This window comes from Lampris incognitus, chromosome 6 (assembly GCF_029633865.1).
Source record: "Lampris incognitus isolate fLamInc1 chromosome 6, fLamInc1.hap2, whole genome shotgun sequence".
Taxonomy (NCBI): Eukaryota; Metazoa; Chordata; class Actinopteri; order Lampriformes; family Lampridae; genus Lampris; species Lampris incognitus.
The window spans coordinates 39,152,637-39,176,272 of NC_079216.1; the positions used below are offsets into that span (position 1 = coordinate 39,152,637).

General features: G+C 47.2%; 1 protein-coding gene across 1 annotated transcript in view; it reads left to right on the forward strand.

The window, feature by feature from the left end:
* Nucleotides 1-8,425, forward strand: part of LOC130114532 (chromatin remodeling regulator CECR2) — a 77,389-nt gene extending 68,964 nt beyond the window's left edge. The window contains exons 15-18 of the mRNA XM_056282403.1: nt 2,354-2,503; nt 4,543-5,341; nt 6,016-8,110; nt 8,353-8,425. Of these exons, the coding sequence (XP_056138378.1) occupies nt 2,354-2,503; nt 4,543-5,341; nt 6,016-8,110; nt 8,353-8,404 (3,096 nt within the window). The 3' untranslated portion in view covers nt 8,405-8,425. The remainder of the gene's footprint in view (nt 1-2,353; nt 2,504-4,542; nt 5,342-6,015; nt 8,111-8,352) is intronic.
* Nucleotides 8,426-23,636: the final 15,211 nt, after the last annotated feature.

Genomic DNA, 23,636 nt, shown 5'->3' on the forward strand with positions numbered 1-23,636 from the left:
GCTTAACTCTGTAGAGGGATGAATGTCCTATAGTGGTTATAAAAAATGATTTATCCTTGTAGTTTTGTAACGGAATATTTTCATTGATAAGCATATATCCAAAGAGAAATGTAATTATTTCTTGCAATGATAAGAGATTTGGTCTGAAATATCTTATACTGGCATTAGTATTGGTTAGTATCTAATTTGGTGCATCCCTGTAAGGTGCTGTCTGTATGTAAAGCTACATTGTTGAGTGTGTTAATAATTAAATGTCAACTCAGTATGTCTTCATGTTTTTCCTTTTCTCAGTTACTTTATCAGCATTATTTCTTAAACCCAAGAAAGTTGAATCCATTCATCTGGACACAACGTTTAGTGGGAGAAATGTTTCATCACTCGTCTAAGTGACTTTGTCAGTTTCAGCTGACTGCAGGTATCCCGCAGCGTTATAAACAGCATAGTTGCATAACGGCTGAAACCAACAATCGGTTTCATATGCAACTAGAATTACAGTGGCAATGTGTACTATTCAAAAGAGGATTGAGGAGTGGTTGCAATCACTGCATTGTAAGATTGCAACAGATGTACTCTTAGCCGCCCCCCCCGGTTCAGGGATGATCATTCCCTCTTCACATAGACGGCTTCTTTGACTCCCTGTCCAAACCAGCGTTCCTCCCTATCAAGGATGTGCACATCCTCATCCATGAAAGAGTGGCCTCTGGCCTGTAGACTGCGGAGTTCTGGCCTGACGTGTTAGCTCTCCTGTGTTGTACCATCCTCTTGGCCAGCGTCTGTTTGGTTTCCCCAATGTACAAGTCACAGCAGTCCTCCAGGCCCTTAATAGCATACACTATATTGCTCTGTTTGTGCCGGCTTGGGGTGGACCAGTTTCTGGCACAGCGTGTTTTGTGCTTTGAAAGCAACTGAGACGTGGTGTTTGGAAAATATGCATCAGAACTGTTCCAACACTACTGCCATATATGGAATCACCACTCGTTTACGCTTAGACAGCTGTTGTCCTTCTCCTCTCTTTGATTGGCTGGTGCACTGTTTGGGCGTCATCCCGGCTTTGAGCGAACGGCAAGTTGGGATAACCACACTTAACCAGGGCCTGTTTAATGTAGGATTTCTCCTCTTCCGCAGCCACTGTGTCAGTGGGGACGTTGTCAGCTTGGTGGTACAGCGTCCTGATGACTCCTAGTTTGTGTTCCAGTGGATGATGGGAGTAAACCCTAAATACTGATCAGTATGTGTTGCTTTACGGTAAACATCAACTATCAAATGTCCCCCGTCACCAATGGCAATTTCGCAGTCTAAGAAGGCTAACCTGTCATTTTTTACATCCTCCCTGGTGAACTTGATGGGGTTGTCCACAGAATTAATGTGGTTGGTGAATGTGGTATGTTCTGAGATTTAATTTTAACCCCGGTGTTGTCGACAAATCTGAACTAATGGCTAGGTGGTGTCCCTGGATAGGACATCAGAGCCCTCTTTTTCACTTCCTCCATATACAAGTTGGCCACTACAGGTGAGACTGGGGTACCCATAGCACACCCATGCCTCTGCCTATAGTACTGCTCCCCTGTATGTGAAGTACATGGACTGAAGACAGTTTCAGGAGCAGACACACTTGGTCAGTGTTAAGGGTGGTCCTATTGCTAAGAGTGGGGTCATCCTGTTATTTCATACAGACTACCTCCATTGCTTCATCCACAGGAATGCACGTGAAGAAAGACTGTGATATCCCTCACCTTATCCACAAAATCCATAGTGTTCTGAATGTGATGTTCATTTCTGCCCAGTGCCTACCAATGGAAAGATGCCAGAAATTTAGAGATGTTATAGGTCACTGAGTTAATAATACTAATAGGCCGTAATGGCACATCATGTTTATGTATCTTAGGTAAACAATAGCATTGTCCTGTTCTAACAGCTTCAGACAACGTAGTCACCTTTTTCTTGTAATCACTGCCTGGACCTCAATTCAGGGGCTCATATGTATTTATATCGCTGAGTAATGTCGTAACTTTGTCACCATCTTACAATGTGGTGATTGCAGCTAGTCCCCAATCCTCTGCGAATAGTACACATTGCCATTGTAACTCTGGTGTGGTCTCGGCAATTTGCATATGAACCCAATCCTTGGTGCAATTGTTATGCAACTGTGCTGTTTATAAGGGTGGGGATACCTGCAATCAGCTGAGACTGACTAAGTCACTTAGATGAGTGATTAAATGTTTCTCCCACTGAATGTCATGTCTAGATTAACTGAAACAATTTTCTTGGATTTCCTTACCTGGATTATTGAGCATACATAAAGACATTCAGTGCGCTGAACTGTGGTATTGAATTCTCTCCTTTGTATTTCCAGCTTCATCGACCCCCCGGTCCCCATGGTCCGCCTATGTATGCCCAGAGAATGGCCATGGATCCTTGTTTTGCTTATCCTGGTCAGGGGGCTCACATACCCAGTCATGGGGACCCCAATCTGACCCCCTTGCCTCACAACTTCAGCATGCAGGTATGCAGCCACAATGGCACTTGGTAATCAGCCATGCGTGTCAGTCTTCAACTCGATCATATTAATCTCTCTTAGAAGATTAGGTCTGGCCCTGTTTCAATAGGAACTGTTTCAAAAATGCAGTTGGTCCAATCATAACTTTGGAGACTGATTTTAATTAAGACATGACGTAGCAAAGTTGTAAACAACAATAGCAGAAGTGACAAAGTTATAATGTGGAGTGATTTCAATGACAGCAGCTGAAACTTGTATGTTGCACTCTTTGCCTGTGTCATCTGACTCATTCATTGATATACACTCATGACCGAAAACATTATGACCACCTGCCTAATATGCTGTTGGTCCTCCATGTGCTGCAAAAACAGCATCAACCCACAGAGGCATGGACTCTACACGATCCCTGAAGTGTCCTGTGGTATCTGGCACTAAAACATTAGTAGCAGTTCCTTCAAGTCCTGTAAGTTGCAAGGTGGAGCCACTATGGATCGGACTTGTCGGGTTCACCACATCCCACACACGCTCAATCGGATTGAGATCTGCAGAATTTCGAGGCCAGGGCAACACCTTGAACACTTTATCATGGTCCTCAAATCATTCCCAAACAATGTGTGCTGTGTGGCAGGGCGCATTATACTGCTGAAAGAGGCCACGGCCATATGGGAATACCATTGCCATGAGGGGGTTTCCTGGTCTGCAACGATGTTTAAGTAGGTGGCATGTGTTAAACTGATGTCCACATGAACGGCCGGACCCAGGGTTTCTCAGCAGAACATTGCCCACAGCATCACACTGCCTCCATCAGCTTGTCGTCTTGCCAAAGTGCATCCTGGCCATCACCTCCCCAGATAAACAGCGGATGGTACACGGCGGTACACCATCCATGGTACACGATGGTACACCATCCACACGATGGTACACCGTCCACATCCACACGATGGTACACCGTCCACCATCCCATGGTACACGATGGTACACCATCCACACAGATCATGTGGATGGTACACGGCCATCCACATGATCTAAAAGAAAATGGGACTCATTGGACCAGGTGACCTGCTCCAAGATCGAGTTCCGACACTCGCATGCCCGTTGTAGGCACTTTTGGCAGTGGACAGGGGCCATCATGGGCATTCTGACTGGTTTGTGGCTACGAAGCCCCATACACAGCAGGGTGCGATGCACTGTGACACATTCCTTCTTCAAGCATCATTAAAAAAATTTGTGACTTGTGCCACATAGACCTTTTGGTTCGGACCAGACGGGATAGCCTTTGTTGCACATGCACATCGATGAGCCTTGGGCGCCCAACACCCTATCACTGGTTTGTGGTTTGTCCCTCCTCTGACCACTGTCAGTAGGTACTCACCACTGCAGACCGGGAGCACCCCATAAGCCTTGCCATTTCAGAGATGCTCTGACCCAGTCGTCTGGCCATGACAATTTGGTCCTTGTCAAGGTCTCTCAGATCTTTACCCCTGCCCATTTCTCCTGCATCCAACATGTTAACAACGAGAACTAATTGTTCTCTTACCATCTAATCCACCCAGACCTTGACATGTGCCCTTGTTTGGAGATGATCAACGTTATTTGGTTCACCTGTGGGTGGTCATAATGTTTTGGCTCATCAGTGTAGCTTCTTCAACTCAACAAACCACCATTCATCACCGTTGCTGCTGTTGGTAATTTAACTGTGTCTCATCTTGACTATAAAACACCCTTATTGTCTTCAAAGCTGGATTCATCAACTGTTTGGGGGGGCCAATCTTATTTGAATTGTTCTCAACAAGAGAGAGACTAAATCCCATCGAGCAAAAGTTTAATGTAATCACCTCATTAGGCTAACCTGTTATAGTACTTGTACAGAAAGTGCCACATTGAATTACATAATGCTAATGTTGGAGTTGTTTTCAATGAAAGACTAATTTATGGAATGTTTTTATTGACAACTCATGGAAAATGTAATGTTAGTATGTGTTACCATCTCTTTCATGAAATATTTGCCTGTTTTGCATGTAGTGATAAAATGTCTGTAATTCTAGCAACAGATTGGTGATGGACATCATGCAAGTCCTAGATATTCAATGGGACCAGACCGTCGGCAACTCCAGCCCCAACACCAGCAGCAGCATCCCTACATGGGTCCTACCCATGGCCCCTCTCTGGGTCCACGTCCAATGGCACTTCAGCCTGGACCGCCCCCTGAAGCCAGCATGTACCCATCCCGCCACACCATGCACCCCATGAGAAACCGATACTCAAGTCCAGAGGGGCCACCCCAGCACAACTACCCAGGCTTTGGACCCCCTGGCATGGGCATACCCAACATGTGGCCTGGTATGAATCATCAGGGCCAGGAAAGACCCAGTGGACCATGCATACAGGACCCTAAGATGATTAACCAGCACCACTACAATCATGGTGGCGTCCCACCTCCAATGGGACATAAACCCTGGCCAGAACCTGCTTCTGGGTACCCCCACCATCCTCCACCTAATGCTCATTACCGAATGCCAACAGCAACCAGCTCCTCAGGACCCTCACGTCCTGCACCCCATCCAGATTCTTCTGGCAGAGCATGCCTGGCCTCCATGTTGGAGAGCCCCGAGATGCTGGCCCTACAGCAGCTGTCAGCCACTTCTGGACCCCCTGCTGGCACCCCTCGTCAGCACATGGGCAACTTTCAGCAGCTACCGCCTGGGCCCCCTTCAGGAATTGGCAGTACACCAGCTCACCCTCCTCAGCAGCTTCCCCCTCCCCCTGAGGTTCAGCTGCTGCGTCCTGCCAGAGACAATAGACCAGACAACCAGCCTTCTCAGCAGACAAACACGCAGCCCAAAGGTAGCCTGAGCTGCTCCCACAGCTTTTCAACAGCAACCATGTTGCTCATAAAAGAAACTGAGTGCAATTTCATTCTCTCATTATAGAGAATTTAATTCTACAGTTAGTGTGCCGTTTCGTTAATCAGGATATCTTTTAAGTCAACTCTTGTGCTCTCTCTCTCTCTCTCTCTCTCTCTCTCTCTCTCTCTCTCTCTCTCTCTCTCTATAACCTGTTTTTCAGTATTTGATTGTGATCATATTTCACAGCAAATTGCAAATCAAATATTGATTAGTTTTGTGAATTGTTTTCCCAGTTATGTTGAGGATTAAGTAGAGATGTCATGTCATCAGTGGGAATGCTATAGTAAATCTTTGAATGTGTTCACACCGCTTATGTAAAGTGATTGGAAGAGGACTTTGAATTTTGTTTACATAGGCTGGCAACAATATTGTCAGGTAACAATAACTTGGGGGGGGGGGGGGACCAAACATCTGATGTATACCCAGTTTTGGGGACTTATGTCATCTTAATGAAGATCATGTTCTCTTCTGTACCTTGTCTGTCATATTGCATGCCACATCGCTCTTTGTATTAGTAATTCAGTCAATTCTGATCCTTATAGTTGTTGTCAAAAACTGTCAGGCATCAGTTCTCAGTGCTAACCATATCTCTACAATTCTTCTTTTTAAAAGGTTCAACAATGGAGCCTAAAATGGCTATGAAAAATGATGACCATGCTTCATCACACACCAACAACATTCCATCCAACCAAGAGCACACTGCTGTTTCCAGCCCCTTAGAGCACCCCAGTGGGACAAAAGGGGAAATGCAAAGCCCGCCAATGTGCAAGTGGGGCAAATCACAGACGCGGCAGTCTGGGCCTGGACTCCCACAGAGCACAACAGAGGTCCATAACCAGGAGGAGGAGGAGGGCCAGGGCCAGGGACAATCTGACTGCCACAGTCTGCGTCAACCCAGCAAACCTGAAAATGAAACATCACATTTGAACAGCAATAAAAACATCTCTGTTGCACCCTCAACATCCAAGGTCCCTGAACACCTACAGAAAAGCCCTCACCAAAAGAGCCCCTCACAGTCGCAGAATGCACTGGAACAGCATGTTGCATCGTCTCAGAATCTCGGTCTGCTAATGCCTGAGAACAACCCACCTCACACACACAATCCTCACCAGCAAAGTAACCATAGTGAACAACAGCAGAACTTCCTGAAGCAACCATCACAAAAGCAGCAGCAACATCATGTGGGTAAGACTACGCCCCCACAACATCCCCCTCAGAACTCTCCCCAGAAGATGACCCCGAACTCTAAACAAGATCTCCCTCCTCCTCATCATGTCATTCACAACAACCCTACACAGCGTGTTCTTCCACAAGCCAGCCCCATGCAAGGAATGTCAAAGGGCGCCCCACACAGAGCCCAGTCAAGTCCCCCTCAGCCAGCCCCTCATACCTCTCTGACCCCCAGCCATCCTACTCCGCAACTTGCCCCACAAGCTAGCCCAGAAGACCATGGAGATCAGAGACCCTGTGAGCCCACAAACAGACCAGACTCTGGAGGCAGCTCTGTTCCTTCCCAGCACAACATGGTGAAGTCTGGGCCTCCCAATGGTATTTACATGCAGGGGGCCTTCAGCCCAAAGCCCCATCAGTCACAGCTGGGTAGGCAGATCCCAAGGGCGCCTTCAGCTAGCCACAACTCAGCTATGCCCCCTCACTCCCAAGGCCAGGAGAATGGAGCTATTGGTCAATATGGGATGGGGAGTCCTCCACATCCACACTACAGCCAGCAGAACATTGGCAGGGCTATGCCTCCCTCTGCCCCCCACCCTTACCCCAACCAAGCCTTGAACCCCCACCACAACCCTGCTCACTACCCTCCCTACCACCAGCAAGGAGCGACTGCCTTCCCCTACCAAATGACAAGCCAACAGCCCCCTCAGGCCCATCCCAACATGTTCCCTCCCCCTCAGTATCTGCAGCAGCATTACTACCCCCAGCCCCATCCCCAAGCCCAAACTCATGCTCAGGCCACAAGCAGAGGCCGATACCCCTCCGAGGATTGGCACAAGGCTCAGTTCCAACCTCACCACCCGATGCCTCCGAATGCCTACCATCCTGTAGCTAGTGCCAGCATCAATGGGGGTCTGAAGGAGAGCAGTATGTCACCATTGGGCTCTGAGGGTTCAAGTGGCGTTACTGTTGCTGCTCCTGGCCCTGTGTCAGAAGTAGGGCCTCTACCTGGCAGCTCAGGAGATGGAAGGGGTCAAAGTAGGGAACAAAACAGCAGCACCAGTGGCAGCCCAGCAAAGCAAGCTCGAATCGAGGAGAGCTCTGAAAGACCTGAAAGCCCCAAAGAGATCCTGGACCTCGACAGTCATAATGCTGCTGCTCGTCGCCGTACTGGCCAGCCACCTCAACAGCAGCACCCACCTGCCTCCACTGCACACATGGCATCCAGCTTCATGTATGACCCTCGTGCTGTTCACCCTGGGATGCAACATGGTGGTGTCCCTCCACCACATATGATCTCTCAGGCTGGCAGAGGTGGAACCCCCTACCCTGGCCAGTCTTACCCAAGTCCAGGACACTATGCTGCCCAAAGACCACATCCTCACCTAATGGAAGCCCTCCAAAGGCCCCAGCAGCTGCCCTACTCCCCAGGCCAAACACGCATGGCCATGTACAGACACCCCCAGGCTGGGGGACATTTTCAGGGCATGATGATCCAGCAGAGAGGCCTGGCACCAGAACACTTCTTACATCCAGGGTAAACAGATCTATTTACTCCCATGTTGTTTGTAGCGTTTATGTCATCTTTTATCAGGCTAGAGTCATTTTCTGAACCACATAAGTATTCCTAATTCTGTTTATTTCAAAATCAGAATTACTAGTTTTAATTTGTATCATGTACTATTGGCATTTGTGGTGTTGTCATGTGGTGTTGATACTTGTAGATGGATGTTACTCCCAACAATGTTATTTTTACTGTCTGTCTCATGACTGTTACAGGCAGCAGATGATGGCTGCTCCCAGTGGTCCTAGCAGTAAACAGGGAGTGTGATGTGCAGAGTGAGTGCTATAGTAAGTCATGGAGTGCGCTGTACAATTCAGCAGCATAAACCTAACAAATCACCAACTGCTAATAACATACAACCTAGTTGATTCTCAATGAATCCAATGGTAGATTAGCTTTTGAGAACATGAAACGGATAAAACTAATTGTTTTATGTTGTTTTGTTTTACATTCTTACAGGCCAAGGAGTAGCAAGAAACATGGACAAAGCATGTCATCAGTGTATGACAGCCTCAGAGGGGGGACTCTGCCATTAAACCTTGATCTACAGTGTGAAGTGGGACAGACAAGAGACTCTATGTTGAACCCCTGTCTGTTTAATTTATGGTTATGCACATGTTAAAACTACTCACACTCAAGAGGCTTCGGCAGGACTAACAGAAAGAAACTGTGGGCATTGTGATGGGGCTGACAGGGAGACATAAGATATCTTTTTTTTCTGTTCTAGAACCTCTGTAGAATGTAGGGTCTTATCCCACTCTGTAAATCCCTTGTAGATTTTGCTCACGCTGGACAAACTGGCCTGTTTGCATACCACTGGTCTTTCAGCTCAAACCAGACAGCTGGTCTAATACTAATGTGATATTGTATTGATCCCCATTCTCTTCACTGGGAAGTTGGAGTACACATTCATCTATGGAGAGGTGCTCCTGAAACTGGATTGAATTCATTGTATTATTCAAGGATACTTAAGCAGGGCTCATGTCAGATGATGGGATGGCTGCACTGCATATTTTATTTGAAGGACAGTCTCTAACCATTAGGCCACCTCACTGCCCGATGGGGCACCACCCCACAAGAACACTGGACATCTCTCCTCTCCTAGCAGTCGCCTGCATGAACTCAAGGCAGAGTTCAGTTTCCCATTGGGGAGCATGGTTTGTGTATCATCCTGGTTTTACATTGGTTCTTATTGGAACTGTGGCCAGTTCTTACTGGAAATCTACTGAAGGGACAGAAAAGATTAAGAAACGGTGATAAAGAGGAGACAAACTGTTTTAGCTCTACTATATTCTGTCTCAAACGTATTTTTTTTCATCTCAGGTGTAGAAAAGGAGGTACTATGAGACTGTCACCCTTACCCTGTCAACTCACAGACCCCTTGCAGTTGCCTTGGTTTTCTTGTTGAATGTATCTGTGAATGAATAGACTATAATGTGAGTACACCGTATCCACCGTATGTGAAAAGACGACACTGAGCACCTGTCTGAAAAAAAAAATCGTCCTGAAAAATGGTTAGTGGTTAGGTCCCAGTTACCGTCCATTTCCACTCTAAAACACAAAACCCTTGCTTTCGTTCTGGGGTACACATATGCATCTTTCAAAGCTGCCTTCACTGTGTAAGAATGTCTTTTGATTAGCAGAGAGGGACTGGCAAAGAGGGCGTTATTTGTATTTTACTCTGCTATGCACTAGGGATATTATTAGTCTACACATCCTGGAATTTAGTGGCCTTGGATCGTCTTTTTACAAGTTGGTGCTTGTTACCATGTATATATATATATGAATATATATTAAGTACAATTCTTCACTGTAGCTGACCTCATGTCCCAGAAGAGAGAATTCTGAAGGAGTTCTCCCAAGGTGAAGTGTCCTGCTGGTTGACATATGCACATACAAAGAATGATCATGGACTAGATTTAACTATTCATTTTCTGTAGCCTGCCTCTACACTGTGTGAACGTTGTTGTGGCTAGCATCAAGTCCCACTGAGTCATTTTTGCATTCCACCTAAATTTGGTGCTCTGCTGTAGCTCCTTATGAGCTGGTCTTTTGTTTATTCTCAGCCCCACACTTTGCGTGGTTGTTTTCTTCAAGTGCTTCCTTTTTCCTAGTTCATTATACTAAATAAATCCTCAGGGTGTACAGTTTCTATATACGGGTATTCTTAAGAGTTGTTTGAATGAGAAGCAACACAAAGAAAACATGGGACTGAAATTATGACAAATTAATCCACCTCAATTGTATGTAAAGAGCCTGTTGAACTTTAAAAGTCTGCTTTGTCAGACCTGTAATGCTTGTTTAACTTACTGCCAATCTATTCTTTTTTTTTTTTTAAACCAAGAGATGGTCTGTCATCATAATTTGAGAAATGTACTCCTTTTCTGTTAAATTTGCCCTGATAAGAGATGGTCATCATTTGAGATCATGTACATTCCTGTTTCATTTGCCATCTTAGTTCTTTTTTTTTCTTTTTTTTTTTTGCCTTTCATAAGTATGTTTGGCTTTTTCGTTTTAAGATTCCTTTGATATCAAATTAATATCCTGGTAATTGTGTGGATTATGAAAGATTTTTTTCCCCCCTAAACCTATTGTTCAATGTTGTACCCGTGAGCCCTGCTGGTGCAGATTATCAATGGCAGCAAATGAATCTACCTCATAGCCAGTTAGTGGCAACCACTCAGTCACTCTCCATCTCTTCTACTTTGCCGGATTTTCACAAGTCAACTTGTTAGCATGCGCTGGATGCTTTCATTTTAAGGCTTTCAGAATCTGTAGTGAAATGGCCTTATACCGTGACAACTTGTAAGAAAAAAAATAGTCAGTTTTCATTGCTAAATCATACTTCTGACTGGCCTCAAAATAGGTTGCTTTCATTAGATTACTTCATTCGACCATATCCTCTAGAGTCATAAGAGAAACTCAGTTTTTACTGTCTTTAGCTGTACAGATTGCATGCTTTGCGGCCCATTGAGGTTTCCTTAAACTAGACAACCTGTAGGCAGTGTATCTGCAGTTGTACCATCTAGGGTCTGTAATAAGGCAGCATTACAATGGTCATAGTTATAGAAACCTAAGGAGTGATGATGGAGGGATAATGAAATAGAAAATCAACTAGAACCTGTGAGATATATCACACCATACTTTTACAAGGATGACTGGCTATTTTTGGCTTAAATAGGGACATTTCTCATTATTTAGTGGGTCAAATAGATGAGGCCTTCTTGGAAGTAGTGTGTTCACTTATGCTGTCCACTGTATGAAGAACAGCATTGTTTTTATAAACATTTGTGAGGTTGATATGATTTTATGCTGTACAGATGTACATGTGGTCTCCACACCGGAAGTTTGGAGTTCTACATACAACTTTCACTTCACTCTCACCTTTTACTCTGCTGTCATCTCTCTGCACTAGTGACAACCAGTAGATGTGATTAAATGTGAATCATATTTATTTGCTCTTTTGAAAAATTTTGTACATTTTTTTGATGTGTTTTTAATATAAATGTGATGTCTGTCTGTTTTTTTCTGATTTGTTGTTTCCATTTTTAAACAGTTGACTTTTACCTCAGTATCTGTAGCATGGCAGCATTGGGAGAAGACCCTGTGAGTTTCATTTCTATGTGGCGTTTACAAGTTCTTATCTGACTGACATAGATTATTTTGGAAATGGACCCAAGTATTTTCTATACTGTACATTTCTTAGAAATAAATACCTTTCCTGTGCAAGGATGTTGCTCGTTATCTTTAAGGCACAGTCTTAATCAGGGGTTAAATTGGGATTTATTATGTGGGGGGGCCCCCGTTGGTTCAGGGTTGCCATGGGTGCATGTGTTTTCACTTAGATTTCAATACATGCTAGCTTTCTTGCCAGGTAGCTTAATGTAACAGCTACAAACGTTTGGAGGCAAGCTACAAACGTTTGGAGGCAACCTGCCGCAAACTATCTTGCATTAGTCATTTTCTAAAATCAAAACATTAAGCAGAGCAATATCAGAGCAACTTACATTCTGTTATTACACCTGTCAGTTCCTGGCCTATTTTTCTCCCTACCTTGCCATCCACCTATGCCACATAATGGCCTCCAGCCCAACTCTTATATCAATTAGAGTCACAAAATTAACCCTAGAAAAATGGCCCTGGCTGCTGATATTATTGCCATAACCTAACTAGCTAAAATAATTTACTTGGCTGTCTGAGGATATGAGTTTGCCTTGATTTAAAACTAATAAACTTGATGATAATGAATGACCACGGTTGCTGGTTTTTAAGTTTATAGCAGCGTGCTAAAACATCAGTGTTGATAGAGGAGGCATTGTTTAGTGGGAATATCAGACGAACTGCATGGTATACTCACTCCCGTCTCACAGCCCTTTGTCACGTGCATCGCGTAATGCAGGACGGTGTCGCATGCGCATGAAAAACTAAAGACCTTTCACTTCATGTGTTGGGCCCCCAAATGGCTCTCTGAAAGTAAGCCTGGGCCAAAGGCGGTGTCCATGAATTGTGAAAATTAAAACTTTGTTGTAGGACTAAGCCAAATACATTGTTGGAAAGGGCTCGGCCTGTAGCGTAATATGTCAGTCTAAAGATTGTAAATGGATCCTGCTTTGAAATATTGACCTCTGAACCTTGACCTCAGTGCATGTTGGAAGGCCTTTTCATTTAGCAACAAAAGGGGCTACAGACATGGGACCAACTTTTATAAAGAGCTCTTGACTTCAACTAAGTGGGGGCGCTCTTAAATTTGGTCAAAATTAATTTTCACTCATTTAACAATTAGATATTTAAAATCTGATCACACAAATGTGTTTCCCCATCAAACCGTCAGTGTACTCTCAATTCCGTATTTATAAAGCCCAATTCTAGGAAATACACTAATATTTTTATTGGCCGTGTCTGCGGGTGGGAAGCCGGATGTGGGTATGTTTCCTGGTCGCTACATTAGCGCCTCCTCTGGTCGGTTGGGGCGCCTGTTCAGGGAGGTGGGGGTGGGGGGTGGGGGGGGACTGGGCAGGAATAGCGTGATCCTCCCACGCGCTACGTTCCCCTGGCGAAACTCCTCACCGTCAGGAGAAAAGAAGCGGCTGGCGACTCCACATGTATTGGAGGAGGCACGTGGTAGGGGGGCAAGTCCCCTGAGCTGCGCCATGCAGCTTCATACAAATCAGTACCATACTTTTAGTTTTTTTACGGTTTACAAAATAGCGTAATCATGAAATATATCTACAGAACACATTGTAGCGAGTTCTGGGGCAGCCGCGGGAACCACCGCAGCCGTTAACCAGTTGACTAAAGGGTCTGATCCGTTGACCAAGGGCTCGCGAGTCTAGTCATCTGTGGTCGTTACACTACCCTCCTCATTCGGGAGGCGCGTCAGCTCCATCGCCTCTGAGCACACGCCTCACAGTCTCACCATCCCACTTCTGACACCAATGTAGTGAATACGGGTGAGGCAGCCGGGAACCGCCGCAGCCGGGACGCGAACCCAGATCTCCCGCACCACTACGTTAACCAGTCGTCTAAAGCAGGGGTCTCAAACTCAACTTACCTGGGGGCCGCTGGAGGTAGAGTTTGGGTGAGGCTGGGCCGCAAGTATTCCAAAAAAAAGTACAACCGATCCAATGTTCTCAATCTTTTTTTTAATTTTTTATTTATATATACAGGTGATCAAAACAAGACAGGTAACAGTACAAGTGCAGGGACAAAAACGAACAGTGTGAGACAAAAAGGGGACACCAGGTTCTGTTATGACAAGATGGAATACTAATAAGCTAATAAGCTAAAAAAAACAAACAAACAAGCTATCAAATAAGCGTCAATGAGCTCCATTTGAAGCACAGGAGGGGCATCTTGCACATCAAAGGAGAAGGGGTCAGCAAAAATTGGAAAAGTGGCTCTGTGTGTCTTGAACTCTGCGAACCTGTGATCAAATTGCTCCTGTAGCTTCACAATGGCATCAGCATACTTCTCACCACTGAATGGTGTGCCTGCATCTGTAACGGGGGCAGTCCTATGCTGTTCTATGCTGGTCAGCCTGCTGCATGCCCGTCACTCTCATCAGTAGCTCTGCGTTGTGTTCTAGTTGTGTGGGGCCCCAGGTGTTGTGGGGGGCCCTCAGTCTCTCATCATCATCATCATCATCATGATCAAGGAAGGAGCGGGGACACACAGGACTCTATTTGGCCCACCTTGCCATTTATTTTGGTTTCAAACCCTTCGACAAACGTCCAGTCCTCCAGCGGGAGCGGTGTTTCTTACGGACGTGGGGGTCGAAGTTCAACCACTGCCCGGACTCCACTCGTGTGCGTTAGAAGTAGAAACCGTCCACGGGACTCCGATGTAAGAAAGGATAAACAAGTATTTTATCCCACAGCTTGCAGTATCTTCTTACAGGGATACTCAAGGTTACGTTCTCCTCAACCAGCAAAACTGTCCCACGGTAAGAAACACGTGTGGCTCGGCTCATTGCTGCTTGAGACTCCTCCCACAAAACAAAAATGGCCTCTCCCGCGTTCCGTCTTCCGTGTACCCATAAGACCTCTCTCTTAAAGCGACAGTACACGTATATGACGGTCGTTGTAAAACACATAAAAGTAAATAATGACATAAAATAAAATGTAGGAAACACAAATAACAGCACACAGACAGGATTTGGTGATATTTCATACTCAAACAAAATAAAATAAAAACATTAATTTTAACCTGGTTACATTCACCCCTCCTGAAATTCACCAACATCCTGACAGCAGGATAAAAAGAGAAAGAGGAAAGGAAAAGCCCATCACTGACTACTGGCACAAGTGAAAAGAAGGACCTAGTCCTCCAGTCAACTTAGGAGCTACCTCGGTTACGAGGTCCAGAAAATAATGAGGTTGATCAAGTCTCAGAATTCCCTTAGATCAATGTGACGCCTGATACGCCACACCATGCACTTGGCCCAAAACAACCTTGTCTGATAGACACCTAATAACTCACATTAAACTAGTTTGAATGACTCCAACCTCCATCAAAGTTCAAACCCTCACACTCCGTAGAAATGGCATCTGAGCCATAGATTCTATTAACCTGTTCACTGACCTCACCACCCTCCCTGTGCGTGTCCTAACCCGACCATCGCTCTCTACTTGTGTGCGTGAGACAGTGCGAGCTGCAACATCTGTATCGAGTGAGGGTGGTGCCCCTGTGTGCGAATCAGTGTGAGATATAACACCTACATCGAGTGAGTGTGATGCCTCTATGTGTGGTGCATGTGTGTTGTGTGGTGCGTGTGTGTTGGGTGGAGACTGAGCAGTGGCCCCCACAGGACTGACTACCAGACTAGACGGAATGAACTCTTCCGCTTCTGCCCACTCAGATCTAGGTGAGTCTCCAAGTGATGAGACTGCTACCCCCACTGCATCCCCTGAGACCGTCAGGCCATCTGCACTGTCCTCCTCATCGGACCCTGCGCAGTCAAGCAACTGACTGGTTGTACTGGACTCCTCACCCTGATCTAACTCAGGAAGGGGCAAGAAGTTGACCTCCAACAAACGGTTCCTGTGCACCACCCTGGTGTGCCCCTCTGCATCCTGAATCTTGTAGACGTGGATATTGGGGTTGACACCGACAACCGTGTACACTCCGTTCTCCCATTTGTCAGCCAACTTTCTCTTCCCTCGCTCACTCTGGTTCACAACCAAAACACGATCCCCGACAGACAGGACAGTGCCCTTGGCATGTCTGTTGTACTGTCGCGCCTGATGCTGCTGCTCAGCCGTGGAGTGCTTCTGAGCGATCTCCATTGCACTCCTTAGACAGGAAAGCAGAGACTGAGCATAAGAGTCATAATCAACAACGTGAGGGTCATGCAAAACCTGCCTGAACATAACATCCACCGGCAGTCTTGGGACACGCCCATACATCAGGAAGAAAGGCGCGTAACCCGTGGTCTCGTGAACAGTGGCATTGTACGCGAGCGTGAGAGAATGGATCTGCTGAGGCCACTGTTGCTTCTGCTGAAGCGGAAGGGAACGGAGCATATTCCCCATCGTGCGATTAAACCGCTCTGTCCCACCATTACCCATAGGATGGTAGGCCGTCGTGTGGGACTTCGCTACACCCGCCAACCTGAGAAGCTCTGCAATCAGGTTGCTCTCAAAGTTTGTGCCCTGGTCAGAATGTATTCTCTCCGGAAACCCGTAAACACAGAATACATGATCCCAGTTTCTTGGCGACCTGCTTCGCTGTCTGATTGGCACAGGGGAACGCGTGAGCAAGCTTAGTGAAGTGGTCAGTAACCACTAGGACATCGACCGACCGCTGCTTACTGTCCTCAGCGGACCACAAATCCATACACACAAGCTGCATCGGTGCGGAGGTTTTAATGCTCTCCAGGGGCGCGCAAGCAGCTGGCTCTGGGGTCTTCCCAAACACACATCTCCGACAGCATCTGACATATGCTCTGATATCCCTCTCCATGTCAGGCCAATAAAAACGCTGCCTTGCAAGAGAGAGAGTACGGTCCTGGCCCTGATGACCAGCGTGATCGTGGATGCCAGACAGTGCCTTGTCTTTCAGACTCAGAGGTAAAACATACTGAGACCTCCTCTGCTTGGACACTGGGTCCTTTGTCACCCTGTACAAGACACCATCATTGACTTCCAACTTCTCCCACTGTTTCAACAGCCTGAGGACCTTCTGGTCAGCACCATGCCTCTCATGCCTCGATGGCCGCTTCCGAACAGCGACAAAGGGCAACACCTTGGAGATGCAGGGGTCCTGCTCCTGACTCAACCTGAGCTCCTCGGTGGATAACATTGGCAGTGTATCCTGACCACCCGACAGATGCTGAACGTGCTGGACCAAACTGAGTGCTGTGAATACTGATGCATCAGGCCAGTCACATTTGGCTTGACAAAAAGCCCTGACCTCAGCTGCATCACAAGCAAACCCAGATCGCGCACTACTCAGTGTTTGGGACTGGCAACTGAGTCTGAAAACATCCTGCACAGAGTCCCCCTCAACCCCGTCGGCTTCCTGAACAAGGGCCGGGTAGGGCTCCCTAAGTAGCCTCTGACTGACGGGCTTGGAAAAAGGGTCGCGACTCAATGCATCCGCCACCACGTTTTTCTTCCCTGGCAGGTGTTTGAGATCGAAGGTGTAAGATGCCAACTTAGACACCCAGCGGATCTCACACGCGTCAAGCTTCGGTTTCGTTAGGAGATAAGTCAGCGGATTATTATCTGTCCAAACGGTGAAGCTTTGACCCTTCAGCCAGTGGCTGAACTTTTCACAAACACTCCACTTCAGCGCCATGAACTCCAGTCTATGAGCTGGATACTTCCGCTGTGAGGCACTGAGGGACTTGCTTGCAAAACCACCAGGTCTGGCCTTGGACTCTCCTCGGGGCACTTGAGACAGCACCGCGCCGAGTCCGTCCAAAGACGCATCGACCGACAAAATGAAAGGCACCTCAAAGTCTGGATGGGCAAGCACCACACACTCCAGTAACATCGTCTTCAACAGATCAAATGCTTCCCCACATTCCACCGTCCAGTCTGCGGAGGTAAGCTTACGGAAGCTGACATGGGGCTTCTTATCCTTAGCCGACCTCCCCCTCCTCTTTTGTCCAGCTGTAAGGGCGAACAGGGGCTTAGCCACGGAGGAGCAGTTCGGGAGGAAATGCTGGTAGTAAAATACCATACCAAGGAAAGATTTGATCCTACGAACAGAAGGCGTGCACCCATCACCTTCCATGAGATCCTGCACTGTCATGTTGGAGATGACCTCTACTTTGGAGGGATCGACAGACACACCTCCGCCATCAACCACGTGGCCCAAAAACCGCACCCGCTTCTGCAGCAGATGACACTTCTTCGGAGCCAGTTTCAAGTTGTTCTCCCTCAACCTCTGAAACACAGTGCGGAGCCTCGACAGAGCCTCAACCTCTGACGGCGCGAAGACAAGAAGATCATCAAGATAGCACAAAAGCTTCGTGAAGTTCAGATCCCCAAAGATCCCAATCATCATTCTCATGAAGGCTGCAGGGCTATTACAAAGGCCCTGTGGCATGCGATTGTATTCATGCAACCCAAGGGGAGTCGTGAAAGCAGTGTACTTCTTGTCATCTTCATGCATTGGGATGTTGAAGAAGCCAGAGGTGAGGTCCATCGTACTAAAGAGGCAGTTACCACCCAGCGCGGCAAGACAGTCCGACTGGTGTGGCAAGGGATGAGCGTCTTTCAAGGTCCGAGCATTCAGCCATCTGAAATCAGTGCAGATCCGAAGCCCGCCATCCTTCTTCCATACCATAACCAGCGGTGAAGCGTATGCGCTCGAGGACTTCCGGATAATCCCTTTCTCCTCCATATCAGTGAGAACTTGTCTCAACTTCTGATAGTGGGCTGGGGGAACCCTCCTGTAGGGCAAGCGAAAGGGGCGCTCATCCACCAGATGGATGCGATGTGTGTATCCTGTGACCTCGCCACAGTCCAGAGAGTCCCTGGAGAAGATGTCATGGTACTTGGTGAGCAGCTGAGTGAGCTGGGACTTGCATGCTTCACTAACCTGACAGGAGCTGAGGTCAATGTCACTGAGTCCGAGCTCTGACAAACTCCTAGCCGGCTGGACAGGGGGACAGGCACTATCTGTGGCGTTGGACTCATGCCTCCCTGCAACTGATTGCAGTCCCTGGAAAACATTAAAGTCCTCAATCGCCAAGCATGGAAACACATCAGCCAACTTGCAGTTCCTTTTCAGTGTGATGGCTTTGTCAGATGGATTGACAACAGTCATGGGTACCCACCTATCACCCCAGAGCGGTGTGACAAGTCGACCTACGAGGACACTGCGTGGCATGGCCTTGGAGTCTGTCGGCTCCACAACAACAGTGCTTCCAGCTGACATAGGCACCTTAGCAGGAAGTCTGCCCCAGACTAAGTGCTCGTGCCTCGGTAAGAGTGTCATGGCCTGGGTGAGCTTAACAGTACCTATCTTCTCAGGAACTGCACCACCCCTCCAGCGCTCTACATTCGTGAACATGGACAAGAACTGTTCAACGTCAGGACTAGACGGATGTTCCTGTCTGGACGCGATGTCCCAGTACTCAGTACCACTCTTGAGTACATGGGCCACATGTTTAATGACGTTTGTGCCGACTATCAGATCATCATGCTGACCGGGCACGACCAGAGTGGGTATGACAAAGGAAACACCATAAAGCTGCATGTTGAGGTCATAAAAACCATCAGGCCTAGTCTCCAGACCACCGCAGCCAATCAAGACAATGTTCTCTTCAGGCTGCTGCTTCTCAGGTAAAACACCCCCAGAGCGGAGCTTCTCTACTGCATTTTCACTGATACTGCATGACATAGAGCCAGTATCCAACATGCCATTAAGCTGCACACTCTGGTTGATAAGAACAGGAGCATAGAACAAGTCACTGAAAGCCTGAATCCTCTGTGTCGCCTGAATGACCATACGCGAACCCTGAGGTGCTTTGGCACACTTGTCTTCATACAAGTGAGCCAGGTCGGAGACATCAGTGAGGGATACATCTACATTACCCACACCATCCCTCTCTAGGTGTGGGTTTAGTAGTTTAACGGACGAGACTGACGACCAGCTCTTCCACCAGGCTGAGAACGGAGCTGGTTGGGCGGCTGAGGGTGAGGACAGTCCCTCTTCCAATGACCAGGAGACAAACAGTTTATACATCGGTTCTCCCGGCTGCAGTGGGAAAATGTGGAGTGATCCGGAGACTTACAAACCCTGCACAACCGCTGCGGTGCGTCTGGCACCCGCCCTGCGGCGCTAGCTGGCGGTTGAGTCCGCGTCGGTGTCTGGACCGCAGCGCTAACTGGAACCTGAGTCTGCATTGTGACCAAACGGTCTAGCAAGCTCACCAAACTCCTCATATAGTCATCACCGCCAAAGACAGGTGCGGGAGACGGTGTAGGACACCTTGCACAAAATGGTGTAGATGACGCATGAGCCGGGATGGGAGATGGCACCACCGGCACGGTCGTGTTCAAGTCGGGAGCCACGTCGACTACAGGGACATGAATCTGTGAATGGAACCTACGCTCTACCGCGCCTGCTTCACGTTGTCCAACTGCAGCAACACGGTACTTCCTCTCCAGCATGTGCTCATCGAGCCTCTCTTGGATCTCGCTAGCAGACCATTTCCCTGCGGACTTGAACTTAAAAACATTGGCAAGAGACTGATCTGGACAGTGTTTGATAAACATCATGCTTACCTCATGGCTTGGCTCTTCAATACTACGGCCTTGCCGCTTCAAGCATTCGTCAGCCACCTCCACTGTCTTATTAAGCCTAATCCAATACTCCATAGCGTCCTCACCTGGCTTGGGCAGCGTACTGTAAAAGTCCGCCAGGGGCATGCTCGAGTATGTGAAGTCACTAAAGTGTTGCTTCAGTACATCAAAAATAATGTGGGGGGTTCGCTATGTGGTCGACAGATGTGTTGCGCAGCTTTATCCTCACCACGTCCCTTGCTTTCCCCATAAGCTTAGCTAGAATCTCATGTGACTGCTCACTAACTGGAATGGCTCGCTTCCTCAAATACAAAGTCACAAGGCTCTCCCACTCATGAACTGTAAACTTATCAGAGCTGTCGCCCCTGAAAATAGGAGGCTCCCTAGCGTCTGTCTGCATTACTACTCTAACACTAGGCACTGTCTCCGAACACTGTTCAGCAGACCTAGCACTGTCTGTGTGTGTGTTTCTAAGCATTTGTGTTTCCTGCAGCTTAGCAGTGATTGACTCTCCTATCTTCTCTGCTAACCGAGTAATGAGCATGGCTAACTCACCCACTGGCTGCTCGCTGTTACCCAGCACAGCCCCTTCGCTGATACCTGGCCTGGCCCGTTCTACGTAGCGTGTGGAGGTGAACTGAGGAGCGCCAAATGTGGTCGGGTCTCTAGGTCCTGGTGCTCTGGTGTGTGGTTCCCCGCCCTCTAAGAGCTGCCCGAAACTCCTACCTACACCTAGCCGTAAACCCCCACCCACATCTAACTGGTACCCCCTCTCCATAGCACACTGGCGATCCAAAAGATCCTGATCAGCAATGTTACCCCCACCTACGTACGAACCACCCTCTGCCATGTTCCTACCTCTAACACTCAGATAAAATAAAAAATAAAATAAAAAAGTGAAAAGCTCAATTCATTTAAATAATTGAATCTAGAAATCACTAAGAGATTGAAACAATCACACACAATCAACAAATTCACCAATAGATTAATCACATATGCACATATCCAGTAGTTTAGATCAATAGATTATTCACACGAGTCCTTCAATCACATCAACATTAACCTTTTTTTCCTTTTTTTCGTGTGTTTTTCTTCCTTCAGTACATACAAATGTCCTGTTCACAAGCCCAGTCCATGGTAACCACAGCTATGACTGTCCAGTGTCCACACAGCTCAACTCCAGTCCACTGTAACATGAGTGTACAGTCTATAGAAATACCTGAGGACGTCTGGGGCTTGATGACGACAGCAGCCTCCCGCGGCGAGCAACTGATGTCACTCTCAGGATCCAGGAGGGTCACGGCACCAATGTAACGGGGGCAGTCCTATGCTGTTCTATGCTGGTCAGCCTGCTGCATGCCCGTCACTCTCATCAGTAGCTCTGCGTTGTGTTCTAGTTGTGTGGGGCCCCAGGTGTTGTGGGGGGCCCTCAGTCTCTCATCATCATCATCATCATCATGATCAAGGAAGGAGCGGGGACACACAGGACTCTATTTGGCCCACCTTGCCATTTATTTTGGTTTCAAACCCTTCGACAAACGTCCAGTCCTCCAGCGGGAGCGGTGTTTCTTACGGACGTGGGGGTCGAAGTTCAACCACTGCCCGGACTCCACTCGTGTGCGTTAGAAGTAGAAACCGTCCACGGGACTCCGATGTAAGAAAGGATAAACAAGTATTTTATCCCACAGCTTGCAGTATCTTCTTACAGGGATACTCAAGGTTACGTTCTCCTCAACCAGCAAAACTGTCCCACGGTAAGAAACACGTGTGGCTCGGCTCGATTGCTGCTTGAGACTCCTCCCACAAAACAAAAATGGCCTCTCCCGCGTTCCGTCTTCCGTGTACCCATAAGACCTCTCTCTTAAAGCGACAGTACACGTATATGACGGTCGTTGTAAAACACATAAAAGTAAATAATGACATAAAATAAAATGTAGGAAACACAAATAACAGCACACAGACAGGATTTGGTGATATTTCATACTCAAACAAAATAAAATAAAAACATTAATTTTAACCTGGTTACACATCCATGAGTGCCTTGCATGCTGGGAAATGACAGAGGTTTGTCTGAGAGAGCTGGGCTTTCCATAACACAAGTTTTGTGGAGAATGATCTCACGTTGTCATAGGCAGCACTGACAATCTGCGCCTGGTTTTGTAATTTCTTGTTCAGTACATTCAGCTCATGTGTGATGTCAACAAGGAAAGCTAAGTCCATGAGCCATTTGGGATCACTTAGCACAGGAACAGCCATCCCAGCCTTCTCCATGAAGGCTTTCACTTCTGCTCTCAACTCAAAAAACCTCTTCAAGACGTTTCCCCTGCTGAGCCAACGTACTTCAGTGAAGTAGAGCACATTCTCATATGCTGACTCTATTTCCTCTAAAAGAGTGCGGAACTCCCGGTACTTTAAACCCCTGGATCTGATATGGTTGATGCATTTCACAACAACAGACATCACATTGTCAAACTTCAGGCATTTGCTGCAAAGGGCCTGCTGATGGATAATGCAGTGCAGAGCAATGGCCTCCTCCACACCCTTCTCTTCCAGTTTTTTTTGAACAAGTGCCACCACTCCATTTCTCCTCCCTGTCATTGATGGCGCTCCGTCGGTTGTTATTCCAGCAAACCTCTTCCATGGCAAACCCGCATCCACAATGGCATCACACAGCTGGCGGAATATCTCCTGAGAGGTGGTCTGGCCATGCATTGGAATCACTGTGAGCAACTCCTCCATCACTTCAAAACTGTCATCAACACCACGGACATAGATTGCGAGCTGCGCAGTGTCAATGATGTCTGTGCTCTCATCACGAGCGACTGAGTATGCACAGAAACGTTTGGCTTTCTCACGCAGTTGATCATATATGTTACCTGACAGGTCAGAAATGCGCTCTGCCACTGTGTTGGCTGAAAGGCTGATGTTGCTAAACTGACCCTTCTTTTCCGGACAGACTATACTTGCAGCTTGTAACATGCACTTTTTAACAAACTCCCCTTCTTTGAATGGCTTTCCCCACATAGCTAGCTTCGACTGCTGCATCATTATCTTTGCTAGCTTTCTTGAAGAAATCTTGTCGCTTCAGTAAACATGTTTTAAGATTGGCGACCCGTTTCTCTCTCTCATCTCCCTGGTATTTTGTATACTCATCATCAGCATGTCTAGTCGAGTAATGACGTCTGATGTTGTATTCCTTGTGCACCGTAACTTTCTCGGTGCATGTAAGACACGTCGGGCTG